A 17,486-nucleotide genomic window follows, 5' to 3' on the forward strand; every position below is an offset into this window, starting at 1 on the left:
CATTGGTCAAGTGATTCTATTCATGGCTCAAATTCAACTGTCCTTCATTCAATGATCAAGATAATAGATTTACCATACAACACTCGCGATAAGTTAATTTCCTTTTACGTAGGAAAGTAGATTTACAACACAATTGAGTAGAAAATAGTAACGCTGTGTAACGCAACAATAAGCTTTTTCTCGGCCATAATCGGTCTCAAACACCCGCACTTAAAATGCGAGAAACACATGTACCGTTGGAGAGCGTTTGAGATCGTTTAGTCAGAGCTGTTAAAGAAGGATCAAAGCAGCCATCCAAATCTTTGAAAGGCTCCAAACTACGACGTACATCAAATTTGACCTTCTTGAAATCCGGTCTCAAGTTACATACAAAAAAAACAGTGATCGCGTTTGTCCTTGAGAACCATAGAATACGCGACAAATACGAACAAAAAATACTTTTACATATTCAGAATAAATCAAATTACATTTACCGATGGTGAAAGGAAAAAGGAACGGCCTAACTTTTACGGAATGTTCAGTCAAAATCTGCTGAATTCTGCTGCTTTCACCGCCATATTGAAAATGAAGCTACCATAATGCAACGCAATCGGAGTGCGCACACTGCCAGGCTTGGGTCGGAGCTATTCCTGAATAGTTTGTTCACAGTGAAGGTGAAATCGTCGTTCCTGTCTCCTCGGCACGAAATGGAAGAACCCAGTCTAAAGTATATTCTTCTTTGTGATAGACTCGGACACGTAGTTGAAAAAGACTCTATCTTGTTCGCCCTTTTTCCTGATTGTACACCAATACAAGTTTTGCGAGGCGAGATATTAGAAGGTGTTCCTAAGGCTGATCAGCCTACAGACTTTACTAAAGTGGCTGTTGTTGGAATTAAACGTAAGTCATTACGTCTTGAATGTCCTATGGAGGATGTGACTCGACTATCTGAGGAAGAAAGCAACTTGCTTTTAGCAATTACTTCACCTGAAGGAAGATACCAAATGTATACAGATAGGTGTTATGATATGCAAAAAAAAACCTTCCGGACATCAACGTTTGCTTTTTCTTTCTTATGTAACTCTCAACTGTTATGTAACTTTCTGGACTGGTTATGTAATCACTTCGGACTACTCACGTGTCAGTTCTCGGGTTACACGGAAAAAAAACATATTTTATAATAAGAGAGTCGCTATCGCGTTGTTGTTGTTTCGTTAGCTCTAAAGGTAACCTGCCTCTCAAGTGATTAAAGTTTGTGTTCAAAGAAGCTTACTGGACTCAGACTCACTATCTTGCTCTCTCGCGTCATAAAGGACAAAACTTGGTGTCAGGAGTGGGATCACGTTTCACGAGCTTTGTTGTTGTTGGTGGAAGTTTATTTTATATTGGTCATGACCTCGACCTCTGCTAGTCAGCAACCTTCTGGTTCATCGGCTGCTGCACCGATCTATACCACCACAGTACCGCTAGCCAAACCTCCAGATCCTTTTAATCTCGAAGACAGGTCACGTAGAGGCGATAACTGGTTACACTTTAAGAGAGCATGGCAAATCTATGAACGGGCGGCTGGGATAAGTCAAAAGGACGGCCCAGTCCGTGTTGCTCATTTTCTTAACATCGTTGGAAGAGAAGGAGTCCAATTGTTTGACACCTTTACCTTCGCTGAAGACGAAAGCGCTGACAATATTGATGACGTCCTGGCTAAATTTGAATCTCGTTGTTTGCCGCAGCGAAATCAGACGTATGAACGGTACCTCTTCAACAAGAGAGAGCAAGAACCAGGAGAAAGTGTCGATCAATATTGCACAGCACTGATGCGCCTTTCTGAACACTGTGGGTTCCTAACCCTAAGAGACAGCTTGATAAGAGACCGCCTCATCCTTGGAGTCAAGAATGATCGGTCACGCAAGAAACTTTTAGAGAAGAAAGATCTCACTTTGGATAACGCGTTGGATATCCTGCGAACACAAGAGCTAACTGATATACGCGCTTTAGACATGACAACTGAAGAAGCCAATGTGAATAGGGTAAAAGCCAAGAAAACGAAACCGCCTAAGACCCAGACTGAGGATACAACACCGCATAAACACACTTCAGGTAAGAAGCGGACTCCTCCGTGGAAGTCAAGAGGGAAAAGTTCTGGTAACCCCGACAATGTATACACACGAGAATGCAAGTTTTGTGGTACTGTTCACGAGATGAAAAAGTCAGCTTGTCCAGCAGTTGGCAAGAAATGCACCAAATGTGGCAGAGACGGACACTTTGCAAAAAAATGCCACTCTCGCTCTGTCAATCACGTACAAGATTGTGAAATCTACAGCCACAAACCCTCCCCCACATCAGCTTATGTAACGGCGTGCCTTAACAATAATGCCCAAGTACAACTTCAGATTGATACAGGTGCTTCATGTAATATTCTCCCCAAAAGTGCCTACATCCGGGCTACAGGAGACAAACAGTGTACAAACCTTGAACAGTCGTTTACAAGGCTCATCATGCACAACAAGACTGTAGTCTGGCCACTTGGTCAAATCCGCCTACTAACTGAACGGAAAGGAAGAAAATATGGAGTTCTTTATCACATTGTGAAGCAAGATTTGACACCCCTCCTCTGTCGAACGACGTGTGAAAAGATGAACCTGGTCAAAATCTTGGATGCTGACGTAAATGCGATTCACGACGAAAGAATTGACGTCTCGTCAAATGTTAGAAGTGATCCTATCCTATATGAATTTACCGATATCTTCACTGGAATTGGCTGCCTTGAAGGAACCTACTCCATTCAAGTGGACGAAGGTTTCCGCCCGGTGGTACATCCCCCTCGTAAAGTGCCAGTCCCACTTCGAGATACCCTCAAGTTAGAGCTGGATAACATGGTGAAGAGTGGTATCCTCGCCAAGGTAGTTGAACCGACATCATGGGTCTCTAGCCTTGTCATAGTGAAGAAATCTAACGGGAAAATACGAGTATGTCTGGATCCTCGAGATCTCAACCGCGCAGTGAAACGCTCACATTATCCACTTCCAACTATTGAGGAAGTAGCAACTCGCCTTAGTGGTGCTAAAGTCTTTAGCGTGTTAGATGCCAAATGTGGATTCTGGCAGGTACAACTTGATGGAAAGAGTAGTTACTTGACAACCATGAACACACCTTTTGGTCGCTATCGATGGCTCAGAATGCCATTCGGAATAAACTCAGCCCCAGAAGTATGGCAACAACGAATGCACGAGCTAGTAGAAGGACTCGCAGGTGTTGAAGTCATCGCCGATGATTTCCTAGTTTGCGGTTTTGGAGACTCTAATGAAGCTGCAATTGCCAACCATGATCAGAATCTCAAGGCTTTCCTCAGTCGCGCAAGAGAAAGAAACCTCACTCTCAACAGCGAGAAGTTGAAACTTCGACAGTCACAAGTTCCTTTCATAGGACACCTCCTTACAGCGGAAGGTCTAAAACCTGACCCGTTAAAGGTACAAGCTATAGTGGACTATCCGGTGCCTACCAATCTCGCTGAACTCAGAACGTTTCTGGGAATGGTGCAGTATCTGGCGAAATTCTGCCAACATCTGTCTACAGCATCACAGCCCTTAAGACAGTTGGAAAAGAAGGAAATAGAATGGCATTGGCAACACCCCCAAGATAAAGCCTTTAAGGAGATAAAAGAGCTCATCACTAAAGCCCCAGTCCTACAGTACTTTGACGTGAGTAAGAATGTCACTATACAGTGCGATGCCTCACAGTATGGCATTGGCGCAACTCTACTTCAGGAAGGACAGCCAGTTCACTACGCCAACAGGGCACTGACGTCGACAGAGCAAAATTACGCACAGATTGAGAAGGAGCTCTTAGCTGTTGTATTCTCTTGTGAGCACTTCGAGCATTACATTTATGGCAAGCACGTCACAGTCGAAACAGATCACAAGCCACTGATTGCTATACAGAAGAAGCCAATCAATACAGCTTCTAAGAGATTACAGCGTATGATGCTACGTCTTCAAAGATTTGACCTGAATCTCACTTACAAGCCAGGCAAAGAGATGTACATCGCTGACGCACTTTCTCGCGTTCTACCTAAGCAGTCAAAGGTACCAAATGCTAGCACCTCATCCTGCTATAAAGATCTAGAAACTGTCAACTTTGTTGAAGACTTATCGATATCAGAGTCGACACTTGCCAAGTTTCAAGTGGAAACGGCCAAGGATGAATCTTTACTAGCGTTGTCACAAGTCATACGCGCTGGCTGGCCTACAAAAACTTCCATGGTACCTACAAGCGCACAGCTTTTCTTCAAATACCGAGATGAAATGACGCTCCAAGATGGCCTAGTTTTCAAAGGAACGAAGATCGTTGTCCCAGAGAGCCTTCGCCGTGACATGATAGAGGAAACACACAAGTCCCATCAGGGACTCCAAGCATGCCTTCGAAGGGCCAGAGAGGTTTTCTTCTGGCCAGGAATGTCTGCACAACTCAAGAATCGTATTGATAAATGCTCTATATGCCAAAGTGTGAGACCTGAACAAGCCAGTGAACCTCTTCAGCCTCACCCAGTTCCTGACAGGCCATGGCAACGAGTTGGAACAGATTTGTTTACCTTCGAGAACCGAAACTACCTCGTATTAGTTGATTACTACAGCAACTTTATCGAGCTGGATCATCTTGCCGATACTACGTCCCAGACAGTCGTTCACAAGCTGAAGATGCATTTTTCGCGACATGGGGTACCCGATTACGTAGTTTCTGACAACGGTCCTCAGTACTCATCCTCAGAGTTCCGAAGATTTGCAGTAACGTGGAAGTTCACTCATATCACCACCTCACCACACTATCCACAAGCTAATGGGATGGCCGAAAGCGCAGTCAAAACCTGCAAGACTTTAATGAAGAAAGCTCTTCTGTCTCAATCCGATCCATATCTTGGTTTATTGGATCACCACAACACCCCCACTGCTGCGACAGGTATGTCTCCGTGTCAACGACTTTTTGGTCGCCGAACTAAGACACTTCTACCCTTCTCAGAGTCTTTACTCAAGACTGACCAAACAGTTAGTGATCTTCTCAAAAGGGATCGTGTCAAGCAAGCGAAACATTTCGACCAACATGCTAAACAACTCTCAGAACTCAAATCAGGTGACATAGTGCGCATGAAGATGCCTGGAGAAACAAAGTGGTCAAAAGCAGTTGTTTCTTCTAAAGTGGCATCTCGCAGTTACAAGGTTGAAGTCAATGGTAGATCCTACAGGCGTAATCGCAAGCAGTTGCGTTCTACCATGGAACCACTTCAAGAAACCCCCTTCAAAATGGACGAAGATGACCTGACCGTTCCAGACAATCTGCAGGAACAGGACCAACCCCCTCCAGCAAGTTCTCAAGTAGGAACATCCATGTCCCCTCCAAGATCTCAACTACCCCCAACACCTCAAACAGAGCTGAGTGCAAGACCACCTCACGAAGCTACTACAACTGAAATACGGACACGACATGGACGATTGATCAAGCCACCTAAAAATTTTGACATTGAGTTATAGTTAAAAAAAAAAAAAGAAAAATAGGAAAAAGGGAAAGATGTTATGATATGCAAAAAAAAACCTTCCGGACATCAACGTTTGCTTTTTCTTTCTTATGTAACTCTCAACTGTTATGTAACTTTCTGGACTGGTTATGTAATCACTTCGGACTACTCACGTGTCAGTTCTCGGGTTACACGGAAAAAAAACATATTTTATAATAAGAGAGTCGCTATCGCGTTGTTGTTGTTTCGTTAGCTCTAAAGGTAACCTGCCTCTCAAGTGATTAAAGTTTGTGTTCAAAGAAGCTTACTGGACTCAGACTCACTATCTTGCTCTCTCGCGTCATAAAGGACAAAACTATAGGAAACGTTTGATGTTTGGCCGACAATTGTCACCCGGAAGTGCTGTTTTCGTTGAAGTGAAAGGAGCCTCAAAGGTTTTGCCAGGTATTGTTCGGTACAATGGTGTATTACCACCCAGTCTTGGAACTTGGTTTGGAGTTGAACTCATTGTAAGTACTGGTGCATTAGTTAAGTCGGTTTGTTGACTGTAACAATTTGCATTTATTTATGTAAATTTCGTACAGACAGCAACACAACAGATTGTACAAACTTATCATGAATCAACATGAAGGTAACATGTCACACCGAGTTAAGCTGGCTTTTTCATTTGGTTAGTATTTCAGTTAACCTTCTCAGACTTAGTGAAGTTGACTTCAACTCTTAGAATCTTTTTTTCAATGTCTACCCTCCTAGAAGACTCCTAGGCTGAAGGGAAGATTTAAATGCTTTATTCACTCTAATTTGGTTTCGTTTTCGTTGTAGCCTCATAAGTTTTGACAGGCCTGGGTATAGTTTTGAAAATTTACCTCTCTTGATATAACAATATGGACAACTTCATGTGACACGGGCTTCCTTTCCAGGATTTATAATTTAACAGTAAACAATGTTGTTGATTCCTTTTTGTGTTCTTTTCATAAAGAACAAAAAAAATTCAACAGAAAAGTCTTATTGTGTCAAGTTTTGTCAATTAGCATGGAAACTGCCTCTCTGCTAGTAAATTTTGAAGCTGCCTTCCACCTTTTTTTTACCAAGATAGCTAAGAAGTTTAATCACCATTCAGGAAACTGTCAAAGAGTCATTGTTCATCCTCTTAACCTTTCATTTGTGAGCATTGAGGGAGATTCTGCTAGTCAAAGCCAAGAAAGTAACACTCAACATTACCTTACTTAGGAAAATTCATGATTTTGTTTACTTTTGACACACTTAATTAATACAGCAATCTATGAAAATAGTTTAATCTACGACAACCTTGTCACTTTTCTGAGGTGACCTTCGTGACCTGCTCTAGAAAAACACACAACCACAGGATTTAGATTTCTTACAGAATTCTGTTTGCTTGCAGATTCTTGTTAAATCAAAGTAGTGATTCAAGCTAGCATATTTTCTAGCTTAAGGGTCTGTTGAAACAGCTGGCACAGTTGTTTGAACTGTTTGGGCATATATTCAGTTAATATCTCCTCTTGTTTCAAGAGGGTGGGGAGGGGGTGACAAACAATTGCAAACAAATTGCATCTATTAAAAAACTCTCATACCAGTTTGATTAACAATTTCTCTAAGTTTCACAATGGCAAGTGTTTTGATTGAAACATGTGAGTGTTGAATTTAAAGGCATAGACAATTTTCTCCATCATACCCAAGTATCTTATTATCACTGCACTATGAAGTTGTACATTGATTAGCAGCAAGGAGCAGCTACATGTCATTAAAAGAGAATTCTTAGAGTCATAGTGGTAAGATCTAGTGGAAATAAACTGACCATTATTTAGAATGAACATCTCAAGATTTCAATGAGCTAATTCTGCCCATGACTTGGATTTATAAATTTTTTACTTCATAACTGTCATGAAATACTAGTAAAGTTCACAAACAATATGTTATGATAAAAACTTGCCCTTTAAACAATCATTTGTAAGGTGTCATCTCTATTTAAGAACATGTCATGTTTACTGTTAAGATTTTAAAATCTCCTGCTTTCTTGATAGTATGTTGTACATGTATGTCACACACTGGATGCTGAGCAGTTAGTATAGGATAAAATTTTCATCGATTACGATGGCAAGTATGGTAATGTTAATGATGATGATAATAATGAAAGTCATAATGATAGTTAATGATGAAAATAATCTTCAATATGATCTGTGGTTCAACATATCTAGAAACATCCAGGGTCAGGAACATGCAATGGAACATTCAGAAACAAGCGATACTTTGTGTGTGAACCAGACTCTGGGGTTTTTGTTGGACTGGACAAATTGAGGCCCAGAGAAGATGGAGATGACTTGAAATCTTCAAAAATTGCAAAAAAAGATGAAGATATTCAGGCTAAACTTAAGTCAAGTCTTAAGGATTCAATATCGTCATTTTGGAAGGCAAAATGTGAGCAAAGGTCATTTGGAGGAATTGATGGAGTGCTTAAGATTGATGACAGAGTTGTGACGTTTATTAAGGATAGTCCAGCCAGAGGAACTGTGAGACATATTGGTGAGGAGACGAATTCAACTGGAAATGTTTACATAATTGTAGGATTAGAACTGGTAAGTTTATTAACATGCTTATTTAACCAACTGTGACTGAGTCTTGAAGTGTTATCCAGCTAATCAGTGGAGATTAAGCTGAGTGATTATGTTTCATTTTCCCTTTGCATTCTTGCATGTGAAAATGGGTCTATCATTTCTGCAAAGAGGAAATAAAAGAAAAAAAAGAAATGATTGTTTGGTGTAGCCCGATTTTAGTAAAAGCATAGATGTCTGATCTGTTTTCCTATCCAAATGTGAGAATGAGAATTTAGTTAACTATGAAATTGTGGTGGTCACTTTTTTTTTATTTATAAGAAAAGTGGATTTGAAGGACTAGTAAGGAAACATTTCAGGAGGATAACTTATTGCAGTATTAACAGGAGTGAATTGTGCTTGTTATTGCAGTACTAATTGAGGTTCAATGTTTTGTTTGGTTTTATCTGAGTTCGAAAAAGATCAAACAAAGACATGATTTAAACTTGAGGACTTTCTGCCAAACCAATTACCAAGTCAAAAGTTTTTACTAAACATGCATTAGCCAGCACGATTGTGGTTTGATCATCCTGGGTTAGACCAGTGGCTGGGGTGCACTACCCTCCCCAGCCTCGTCCAAATGATAGTGTAGTGACGGTAGCTGTTCATAGATGCAGCTATGAATCCCAGAGTTGTTAAAAATTTGACATACCCTATGAAGGGATCAATTTTTACCTGTCAAATGATGCGGAATTTAACCAAGTTAGGCCAGTCTTTTGTAAAACATTGGTATGCTACACATGCAAAGTTATTTTTTAAGATGGGTAGGTTGAAAAGAGACACTAAGTAACTGACGTTTGTATTTTTGCAAAAGAAAAAGAGCGTTTACTTTCAAAAGACTCCCATAAAAAATATCATTCATAAAATATCTGGTATAAACCATGACACACGTTTAATATGGTCTATTGCTGCTGGTATCCTAAATAATTGTTAGCAAAAATAAACTACATTGGTGCCACGCCTTCCGTAGTCTCCTCCACATCCGATGTTTGGTCTCGTCACGCAACGTGCTCTCTCCCCTGTCAGCTCGTGCATCAATGACGAACAGAGTTGACAAAGAAGCAAAAATTTTCATTTTACATTCTGAAGGCATAATTTAGAAAGAAACTGACTGGGACGTTGCTGGTTTTTCTTGGAATATATTTCAAGCGTTACTTCTTTAAAATTAGGTCTGGTTTTGTTTTGTTTTGTTGTTGCAGATCTTTTATGTGAACCTACTGAAACTACAAGTGCCTATACAGGCTGGGCGATAGAGTTTAAACTGGTTGTAAGAAAAATACCTACACTGTAAAATTCGAATTGGCAATGTGGTGCTTTAAAAGTTGTTGTGTCCGTCTGTCACATTTTTATTTAGGATGAAAGAGTGGGATCTGGTTGTGGTAAAAGATGTGGCTCTCAAAAGTTTATTTGCAAGAGAGGTTATGCAGAATTTGTACCATTGAAAACTGTCATACTAGAAAATGACTTTGATGGTAATCCTGGAAAAGCTGCGGGACAAGAAGCTCGGGGAAAGAAGAAGCAAATTCGTGAAGATGAAATGTATACAAGATCAATGAGCTGTGTTAATGTACCATCAGGTAGACAAATTATTTGATATCTCAGTTGTTTTATAAATTTTTTATTCACTTAGTCAAGCACACCATACATTATGAAGCAGAAAATCATAATCTGTGAACTGTTGTCTCTTTTACCTAATTCCCTCAAAACACTCAGATGTTGAGTAATTGTTCTTCTAGTTCAAAAAAGTATTTGAAATTGAGACATTCAATTTTTGCCCAGGACATTTTGAAACACTCAAGTCGTATGATGACGTGGTGTCCCAAAGTGCATTTTTTTCTGAAATTTTAGGTCTTTTGCTGGTAGAATTGTTAGTATGAATGGTTTGTAACAGATTGATATGCAACTTTGGCATAACTTGGGTCAGAATGAATGCCGGGATTGGCCAACCCTGTACCAGGTCCCTCAAAGGGCATGTTGTTTTGCGCGGCCTTGATCTTTGTTGTTGTTGTGTGAGATGCAGAGCCGAAAAAAGTGTCACAAATTCCTTTAGAGTTGGATGTTTGTATACCTTTTTTCTTTCCGAGGAGATCATTGATTTATGCGGGGACGTGTAAGGTACAAATTTTTTACAAAAACCTTTCATTTTTAATTCGTGGGTTCGTGTAGACTTCGTAATAAGATGTCATACACCTTCTGTTCCATCCCTTTTTGCGCAACTTTGGTTTTTTTAGCGATAAAGTGTCGAAAATATCCAGGTCTTAAGAATGAATCGTGCTAAGATTTTAAAGACAAGCATGGGAATTTTGTTTTCCTCTTTTCTTTTATACGTCCCTTTAACGACTTCAAATGAAAAATGAACCTTTAAAGAAGAAAGGCAAGCAAATGTTCATGTTAATTTAGTCGCCATGTTTAATCTTTAAAAAAGCATGCGGTTTATTGATTCACACTTGGTCACAACGTTCTGGCGACTACGCTTACAATTGTGGTTGCGATTACGACGATCGCTTCATTGGTGTGAACAAGCCTTTCTAACACTAAGAACTAAATTCCTGAATTATGTTATGATAAGGTGCTATGCAATTGACGAATTTCTAGTCAGTGAGAGGCAGGATTCCTATTATGAAAGGTTAGCAAAAGTGTTGTCAAATTATTTGTGAAATTTGAACAGCATTTAAGCTTAACCCTATAGTTGTGACAAATTTGAGTAAGAGTCTAAAATGGCTTGAAGCAAAACGTGAAAATCGCACAGTATTTTACTCTATTGTTTCCTTTTCTTGAGATACATGCAATAAAGGTGCCAAAAATCTAAGATGAACTAATTCATTGAATTCTTTTGGAGTAGAAGCAATCATAATCTGTGAACGGATTACCCTATCGCTCAATTCCCATAAGCTTATCTTAAAGCATTTAAATGTTGAGAATTTGTTCTTCCGGTTAAAAAAAGGCTATTCAATCGGAGCAGAATATTTTTCGCTCTATAATGTAGAAATTGTTCGATCAGATTTCTCCATAGACATTATTCCCTGTCACTACGATGGAAACTTTGGGGAAAACGGGGCAAATTCATGAGAATGAATTGATTACAAGATCAACGAGCTGTAAAAGGTGCAGTTGTTAGATTCTTTCAACCATTTCGTGACTATATCCCCTAGAAAGGAGCCTGGCAGTATGTATCAACTTGTTGGAACAACCTGTGTTGTGTGTGGGTTCTTTGCATTTAGAGGTTTTCCATTTTGTCATTTATGTTTCATTCCCCTCAAGGAAAGCAGCGACAATCACGAGACATGGGAGGTCAGCTGCCGAGCTTGCAAGAGAAACCGAGAGAAAATGACGAAGAAAAAAAGAGTTTACTCGTACGATTGAGAGAGATGGAGCAGCAGGTGACTCAATTACGAGCACAACTGGAAGATAAAGAATCGGAAAAACAGGAACAAGGTGACAGATTACAGAGACAGCTGCGGGGGATGGAGCAACGGTTGGCAGACGAACACGAACGACTGCAAGAGAAGGATGACCAGCTTGTGAACTCTGAAGCACAAGTGAAAAAGATGGAGGAACAGCTGACAAACGCTCAAGGACAGTTACAAGAGAAGCATGATCAGTTTATGAACTCCGAGGAACAAGTGAAAAAGATGGAGGAACAGCTGACAAACGCTCAAGGACAGTTACAAGAGAAGCATGATCAGTTAGTGAACTCCGAAGCACAAGTGAGAGAGGCGACACAGCAATTGACCAATATCCAAGAGCAACTACAGGGAAAAGATGAAGAAATTGCTGGTTTAAGAAATCAGGTGACCGAACTCGAAATGAGTCTCTCGACAGCTCAACAATTAGCGTTAAATGCACGTCAACGGCAGGAGTCACCTGACTGGGTCATTTCACGCAATCAAATTCAGGTGACAGATAAATGCCTCGGAAGGGGAGGCTGGGGAATTGTCGTGGAAGGAAAGTATTGTGGCTGTGCCGTAGCTGTGAAAAAAACCCATGACTTGATTCTTTCCAATCACAACCGGAGTTTGTTTGAGCGAGAAATGAACATTGCTTCAAGATGTCGTCACCCATGTTTGTTGCAGTTCGTTGGGGCCACAAATGACGAAGGAAGTCCTTTGTTTGTCACAGAGCTGATGGAAACAAGTTTACGAGCACTGTTAAAGCGACCGCTTTCCGCCACTGAATTGTTCGTTATTTCCCTGGATGTGGCTCGAGCATTAAACTATCTTCATCAGAGGCAACCATCTCCCATCATTCACCGGGACATCAGCAGTGCAAATGTGTTACTATGGCGACAAGGTGACCAATGGCGAGCCAAGGTTTCAGATTATGGCACAGCCAATTTCATGCAACATACCATGACAGTTGCACCTGGAGCGCCAATTTACAGTGCACCTGAAGCAGTCACTAAAAACCAAACCGTTAAGGTATGTTTGATTTAATATTTGTTTTTTTCTCCACAATGACCCTTTGTCAATGGTGTGTATCCTCAAATTTTATTCACTTAACGCGAGGTTGCGGTCATTATCACATCATCATCGACATTATCATTACCACCGAGTTGATTGCCGCTATTGTGGTTATTATCATTGAATTTTCTGTAATTTGTTTTCGATATTCAGGTTGATGTATACAGTTTTGGTGTTCTTCTTTGTGAGATGTCGATCCAGGAAATGCCAGATCCTAAAAAGCGTGAACAGCAAGTTGCACTTGTAAAAAACCGCGTGATTCGAGCTCTCATCCGGAGATGCTTACAAACAGAGCCTGAGGCGAGACCGTGTATGGAGGAAATAATCGATGAACTTGAACAGCCAACGTGAGACAATTTTTGATACTATTGGTTGTGTTCATTTAGATATAAAGCGTACAGATATTTTCTCCGAAATAACTTGTTCGGTAAGGTAGTTAGTAAGTCTTCAGACACGATCAGTATTATTTTATTATGATGTTATAGAGGAGTGGTTACTGATAAAATGCAATTATAGATGACGATAGCTTTTATCAACAATTTGGTACTGAATCAGTAAAATGTTAGAAAAGATAGCTGAAGTTTGAATCGTTAGGGTAATTTAGAGAGAGGTACTTAAAAAATAGCAGTTGTCACGATGTGTTTTGTCAAAGCCTTAAATTGTGAAGATGGTCAATTTGGATGTCCTCTGCGCGCATTGACATTCCGCATGCTGATAATGGTACACGCAAGCGCACAGGATAATTGATCTCAGCATGTTGTACGAAATGCTGTACATAGGGCGATTTCACATCGGCTGTTTTGAGCTACGAGACAATATGCATAAGGTGAAAAAGAGAGAGATAATCAGGTTCACCGTGATACGATTTTTTTTGTGAACATAGATGAAAGAGAAATACTTTATAAACGGAACGGAACATTTTCTCTTTATTGTTTTGAAGTTTAGACGTGGTAAACATAGATTTATATTGAATAGAGGGGGTAAGTTTCTAAAAAACTGTGGTGCTGCGTCGGTGGACAGGGGTAATTAAGTATTATCGACCGAGCTGATAACGTGAATTGGCCACCGTAAAGTGTTCAAAATCTGACGTTTCGAGCGTTAGCCCTTCGTATATCACTCTAACGAAGGCTAACGCTCGAAACATCAGCTTTGAAACTCTTTATGGTTGATAATACGAAAATACTCTATGGATTTATATTGGTATGCTTTGTAACTTTTTTTGTAGGCTATACAAAAAGACAAACGAACTCAATCAAAACTAAAACAAGAACGAAAAAAACTTAACTACACAACCGTTTGCTGGAGCTATAATGGTAGGAGTGCTTGCAGAATAACAGATCGGATAGTTAACTGATTAGTTTATGTTTCTTACTGGAAATCGGGTTTTTGAGCTGCCAATAGGTCCAAAATACGGTTTAAAATTGTTGCCTTTTTTGCAGCGAATGAGCAATTTTCTGCAAAGAAGTACCTCTCTTTTGCATTATGTTACCAGAAAACTGCATATCTCCCAGCCAATCAGATTGAAGAAAGTTTGTCATTTATTTCAGTTATTAACTGAAGCATGAAAGAAGGCAGTGCTTTTCTTTTATTCAAGCCTAAAGTGGGTGTTAAGATAAAATGTGTAAGTAACTCGATTCAAACAGAAAAGGTTTGGTTACGACACTGTAGAAACCCATTAACTCGGACCGTGAGGGGAAATGATGAACACTTCAAGAAAAATCTTTGCAAATGTCAATGGGAACGGAAGGCGAATGTGCGTGTTATGCATGAGAACAAGTTACTACCAAACAACTATTTACCGAAGTGGAAGTGGATAGTGGTGAATGTTTACCGAGCCGCGATGAGGCGAGGTAAATATCCACCGCCAGCCACTGACATTGAGGGAATAGCTGTTTTTAACATATACTAAAACTGTGAGATAATATAGCCCAAAAAGATGATTTCAACTCGCTTATTCCTGCAGCAATTAAAATAATTTCTAGTGCAATTCCGCGCGAGTTGCTCGGCAGTGAATAGCAAAGGATATTTGAAGTTTGAGCGGCCAATCAGAACGTGCTTTAACACTATCCACTGTTTTAGTATATACTAAATTTTGCTATGAGTGGAATTCGTTCGTGTAAGATGATTAAGCTGAGCGCATGCCTAAAAAATTATCTCGATCACCAAAGTTGTGAAATTTTATGGGACATGATTACCATACGCTATCTTTAGCTTTGTTGCGAGGATAGCTGACCTGTGAGCACAAAAAACTGAAGATCGGTATTTAATGTTGATAAATATTTATATTGACTAAGGTATTGCGCAGTATCACTGCTAATACGGTATTGCTGTAGTAACAAAAGCAATAAGTTTTGTATCGTGATCCAACCATTGAGTATAACTCAAACTAGGAAAAGGAAAAAAGAGGTAGATTTAGACCTACCAAAATTTCAATCTACGTCGTCTCGTATTTTTTCAGCGGTTGCTTGAAATCCCTCGCATTTTCATCAAGTGCCACAAGCGAGCCAACAGAAACATCGTTGCAGAATACATGGCGATTCCGAGGTTCCGAAACCTACCCGTTATTGATTGAGGGCCAAACTTTGAAAGGCTGTAAAAGTGATACGACTATAGCGCCTTGAAAGGTGTCTCTCTTGTGAGTAAAACTATGGAAGGATCGCGATACCTTTCAGTAGTGCTTATTAACAATAGTTTGTAGTAAGCAGGGCATGTTATTATAGTCATTTGTTTTAAAGAGTCACTTTTCGTGGCAGAAGTTAAAGGGCATGTAAACCCATAAAACGTTCATTTTCTTTTCACATAGATGTTTAGTAAATATATCAAGTACACCAAAGGTGCCATTCGTTTTTTCTCAAAAGTCCATTTTCACTTTGAAAAAGCTCTTCCAAATTCGAAACATTCGCCATTTTGAACGGCGCCATCTTTCCTGTGACTTCACGGGTGGAACCTCCAAAGTTTCGTTTAATAATAGCGTGAGACACGGAGTCTTTCCCACAGCCGTTGTTTGCCGGTCTCGTCATGATTTTTTTACTCACAGTTTGCTTCAATATACTCAGTTCTTTCATAATGGTAAAGCGTTGTGTCGTCCAGTTTTGTACTGATTCAAACAAAACGGCATACAACGCAAATATTTCCAATGACGCAAATTTGAAGCCACTTGTTCAAATGAAGATAGCCGATTTCGTCGAGCCGTTCGAACATTCTGTTGTTTTTAGCAGTCATTTTTCTTCCTGGTGTTGTACCGACAATTCAGGCCCTACCAGAAGCAAATTATTCGAAACTATAAACAGCTAGCTGTAGTACTGTATTATTAAATCAATGACAGAAACAACTCAAGCAAATCGATCTCAAAATGTAACAAAACAGATTAAACGGATAACATTTAGCTTACTCGTTTCCGGTGTGATTCTCTGTGCTTTACTGCTGCCTGTACGCGTAATAGGCCGTCTTCAGCACCCAGAAATCGAGGCAAATTGACTAAAACCTGGATACTCAGTGATACAACTTATCTGGGTTTCAGACCCTCGCTCCTCTACTTTTTGCCACAATTGCCCGATTTCCGAACAACAAACACTTTCACGAGTTGTCGGCATTGGTTGACAAGTTCCACACTCGCACCTTCGACAATTTTATATAAAACACCCACGGAAGCTCAGCGGGTTTAAAAAATTTCTGTTGCATTCTTTTAGATTGTGCCCTTGCTTTATTGGATTTTCATATCAAATACAAGTAAATCACACAGTAAATTAGATACCAGTCTGAGTTTCCCGAGGAGGTCGCATCACTGTCAACACTGTGTTCGTGCGGATCGCTTCGGTGAACCTTACGCAGCTCGTATTGTTAAGGACGTGGCCCAGACTCTCCTAAAGATTCTAGATCATCCCCATCGCCGTCATATACTAAGCTTAGGGCATTCGAGTCGCTATCTTCTGAAAAACATCTTCGAACTACCGCTACTTACACGAGCTACCACACCAGTTCTACTAGGGAATATGTGTTGCGCAATATTTTAGTTCCACCGCTTACGTCACGATTCTCGCTATTGTTTTTACCGGCAATGGAATTTCAAGCGAAAATGCCGATTTTCTCCTAAGATAAGTCGAATCGGACAAAACGAATTTCAGATTCGTTCTCTACGCCACTTTTTACATAGCATGAGAAAAACATGTATTTTTGGGTTTACATGCCCTTTAATCAAACGTATCTGAAGTAGACTTCATTCCCGATTGCGGAACGAGTCAATAAAGTGATTGATAAGAAACAAGTAGAGGCTCGCATTACGTCGCAGATAAAATGTAACTAACAATTCTGTTGTTTTATTAATCGAGTACCGTTATCTAGAACTTTTGGATAGAGATTCATCAAGTAGATAGCGTGATCAGACCTTCGAACAGCTGTGGTCTGATCTCTCTTCCCTGCACCCCTTCCTAATGGGCGTAGGCTTTCTTAAGGTGAAATCGTTGTCTTGGAGAGGTCTTTGGCGATCTTGAATCCAAGCTCCGGTCAACTGTAATTGTGATTGTAAAGGATGAGCGTAAAGGAAGGAGAGTGCTGTTAAGTGGCTGTCAATTAGACAAATAAATGGTATATTTTCTATGAAGTTATTCGAAGTGTTTGACGGTATTCGTGAGAGTGGAACTTTCATAACAGTTTTTATCACTCAAACACTCAAAAGAGTATTTCGTGCCCAGAACTGACCCTGATGGGTCTGCCCGTGGCAACTTGCACACAATATTCTCTGAATTGTCCTTCACTCAAATGCACTCGAGATCCCGACTTTCTAAAGGGCAGGGCAAGCTAGTCCTTTTCTCGGCCATTTCACCCAAAATTGGCTGCGAAGCCGACTACAAGGAAGCCAGGTCTTTCATCATAGCTTTAAAGTTCCTCTACCACTTTCCCGATCTGACCGGCGTATCTTCACTTATCACTGTC

The 17,486-nt window shown here is 40.2% G+C and overlaps 1 protein-coding gene across 2 annotated transcripts; it reads left to right on the plus strand.

The window, feature by feature from the left end:
• The first annotated feature begins 619 nt into the window (after positions 1-619).
• LOC149048165 (uncharacterized) lies at positions 620-16,816 on the plus strand. Of its 2 annotated transcripts, XM_089201664.1 has the most exons (7): positions 620-997; positions 5,847-5,994; positions 7,702-8,079; positions 9,449-9,671; positions 11,356-12,512; positions 12,708-12,901; positions 15,013-16,720. In XM_089201664.1, exons 1-7 carry the CDS (start codon positions 687-689, stop codon positions 15,173-15,175), a joined length of 2,574 nt encoding a protein of 857 aa, XP_089057790.1. In that variant the 5' UTR covers positions 620-686; the 3' UTR covers positions 15,176-16,720. The 2 variants fall into 2 exon arrangements, with proteins under 2 accessions (XP_089057790.1, XP_089057789.1); XM_089201663.1 differs by having other exon boundaries at positions 12,708-16,816.
• Positions 16,817-17,486: the final 670 nt, after the last annotated feature.

The sequence above is a fragment of the Pocillopora damicornis genome, chromosome 3 (genome assembly GCF_964200805.1).
Source record: "Pocillopora damicornis chromosome 3, jaPocDami1.2, whole genome shotgun sequence".
Classification (NCBI taxonomy): domain Eukaryota; kingdom Metazoa; phylum Cnidaria; class Anthozoa; order Scleractinia; family Pocilloporidae; genus Pocillopora; species Pocillopora damicornis.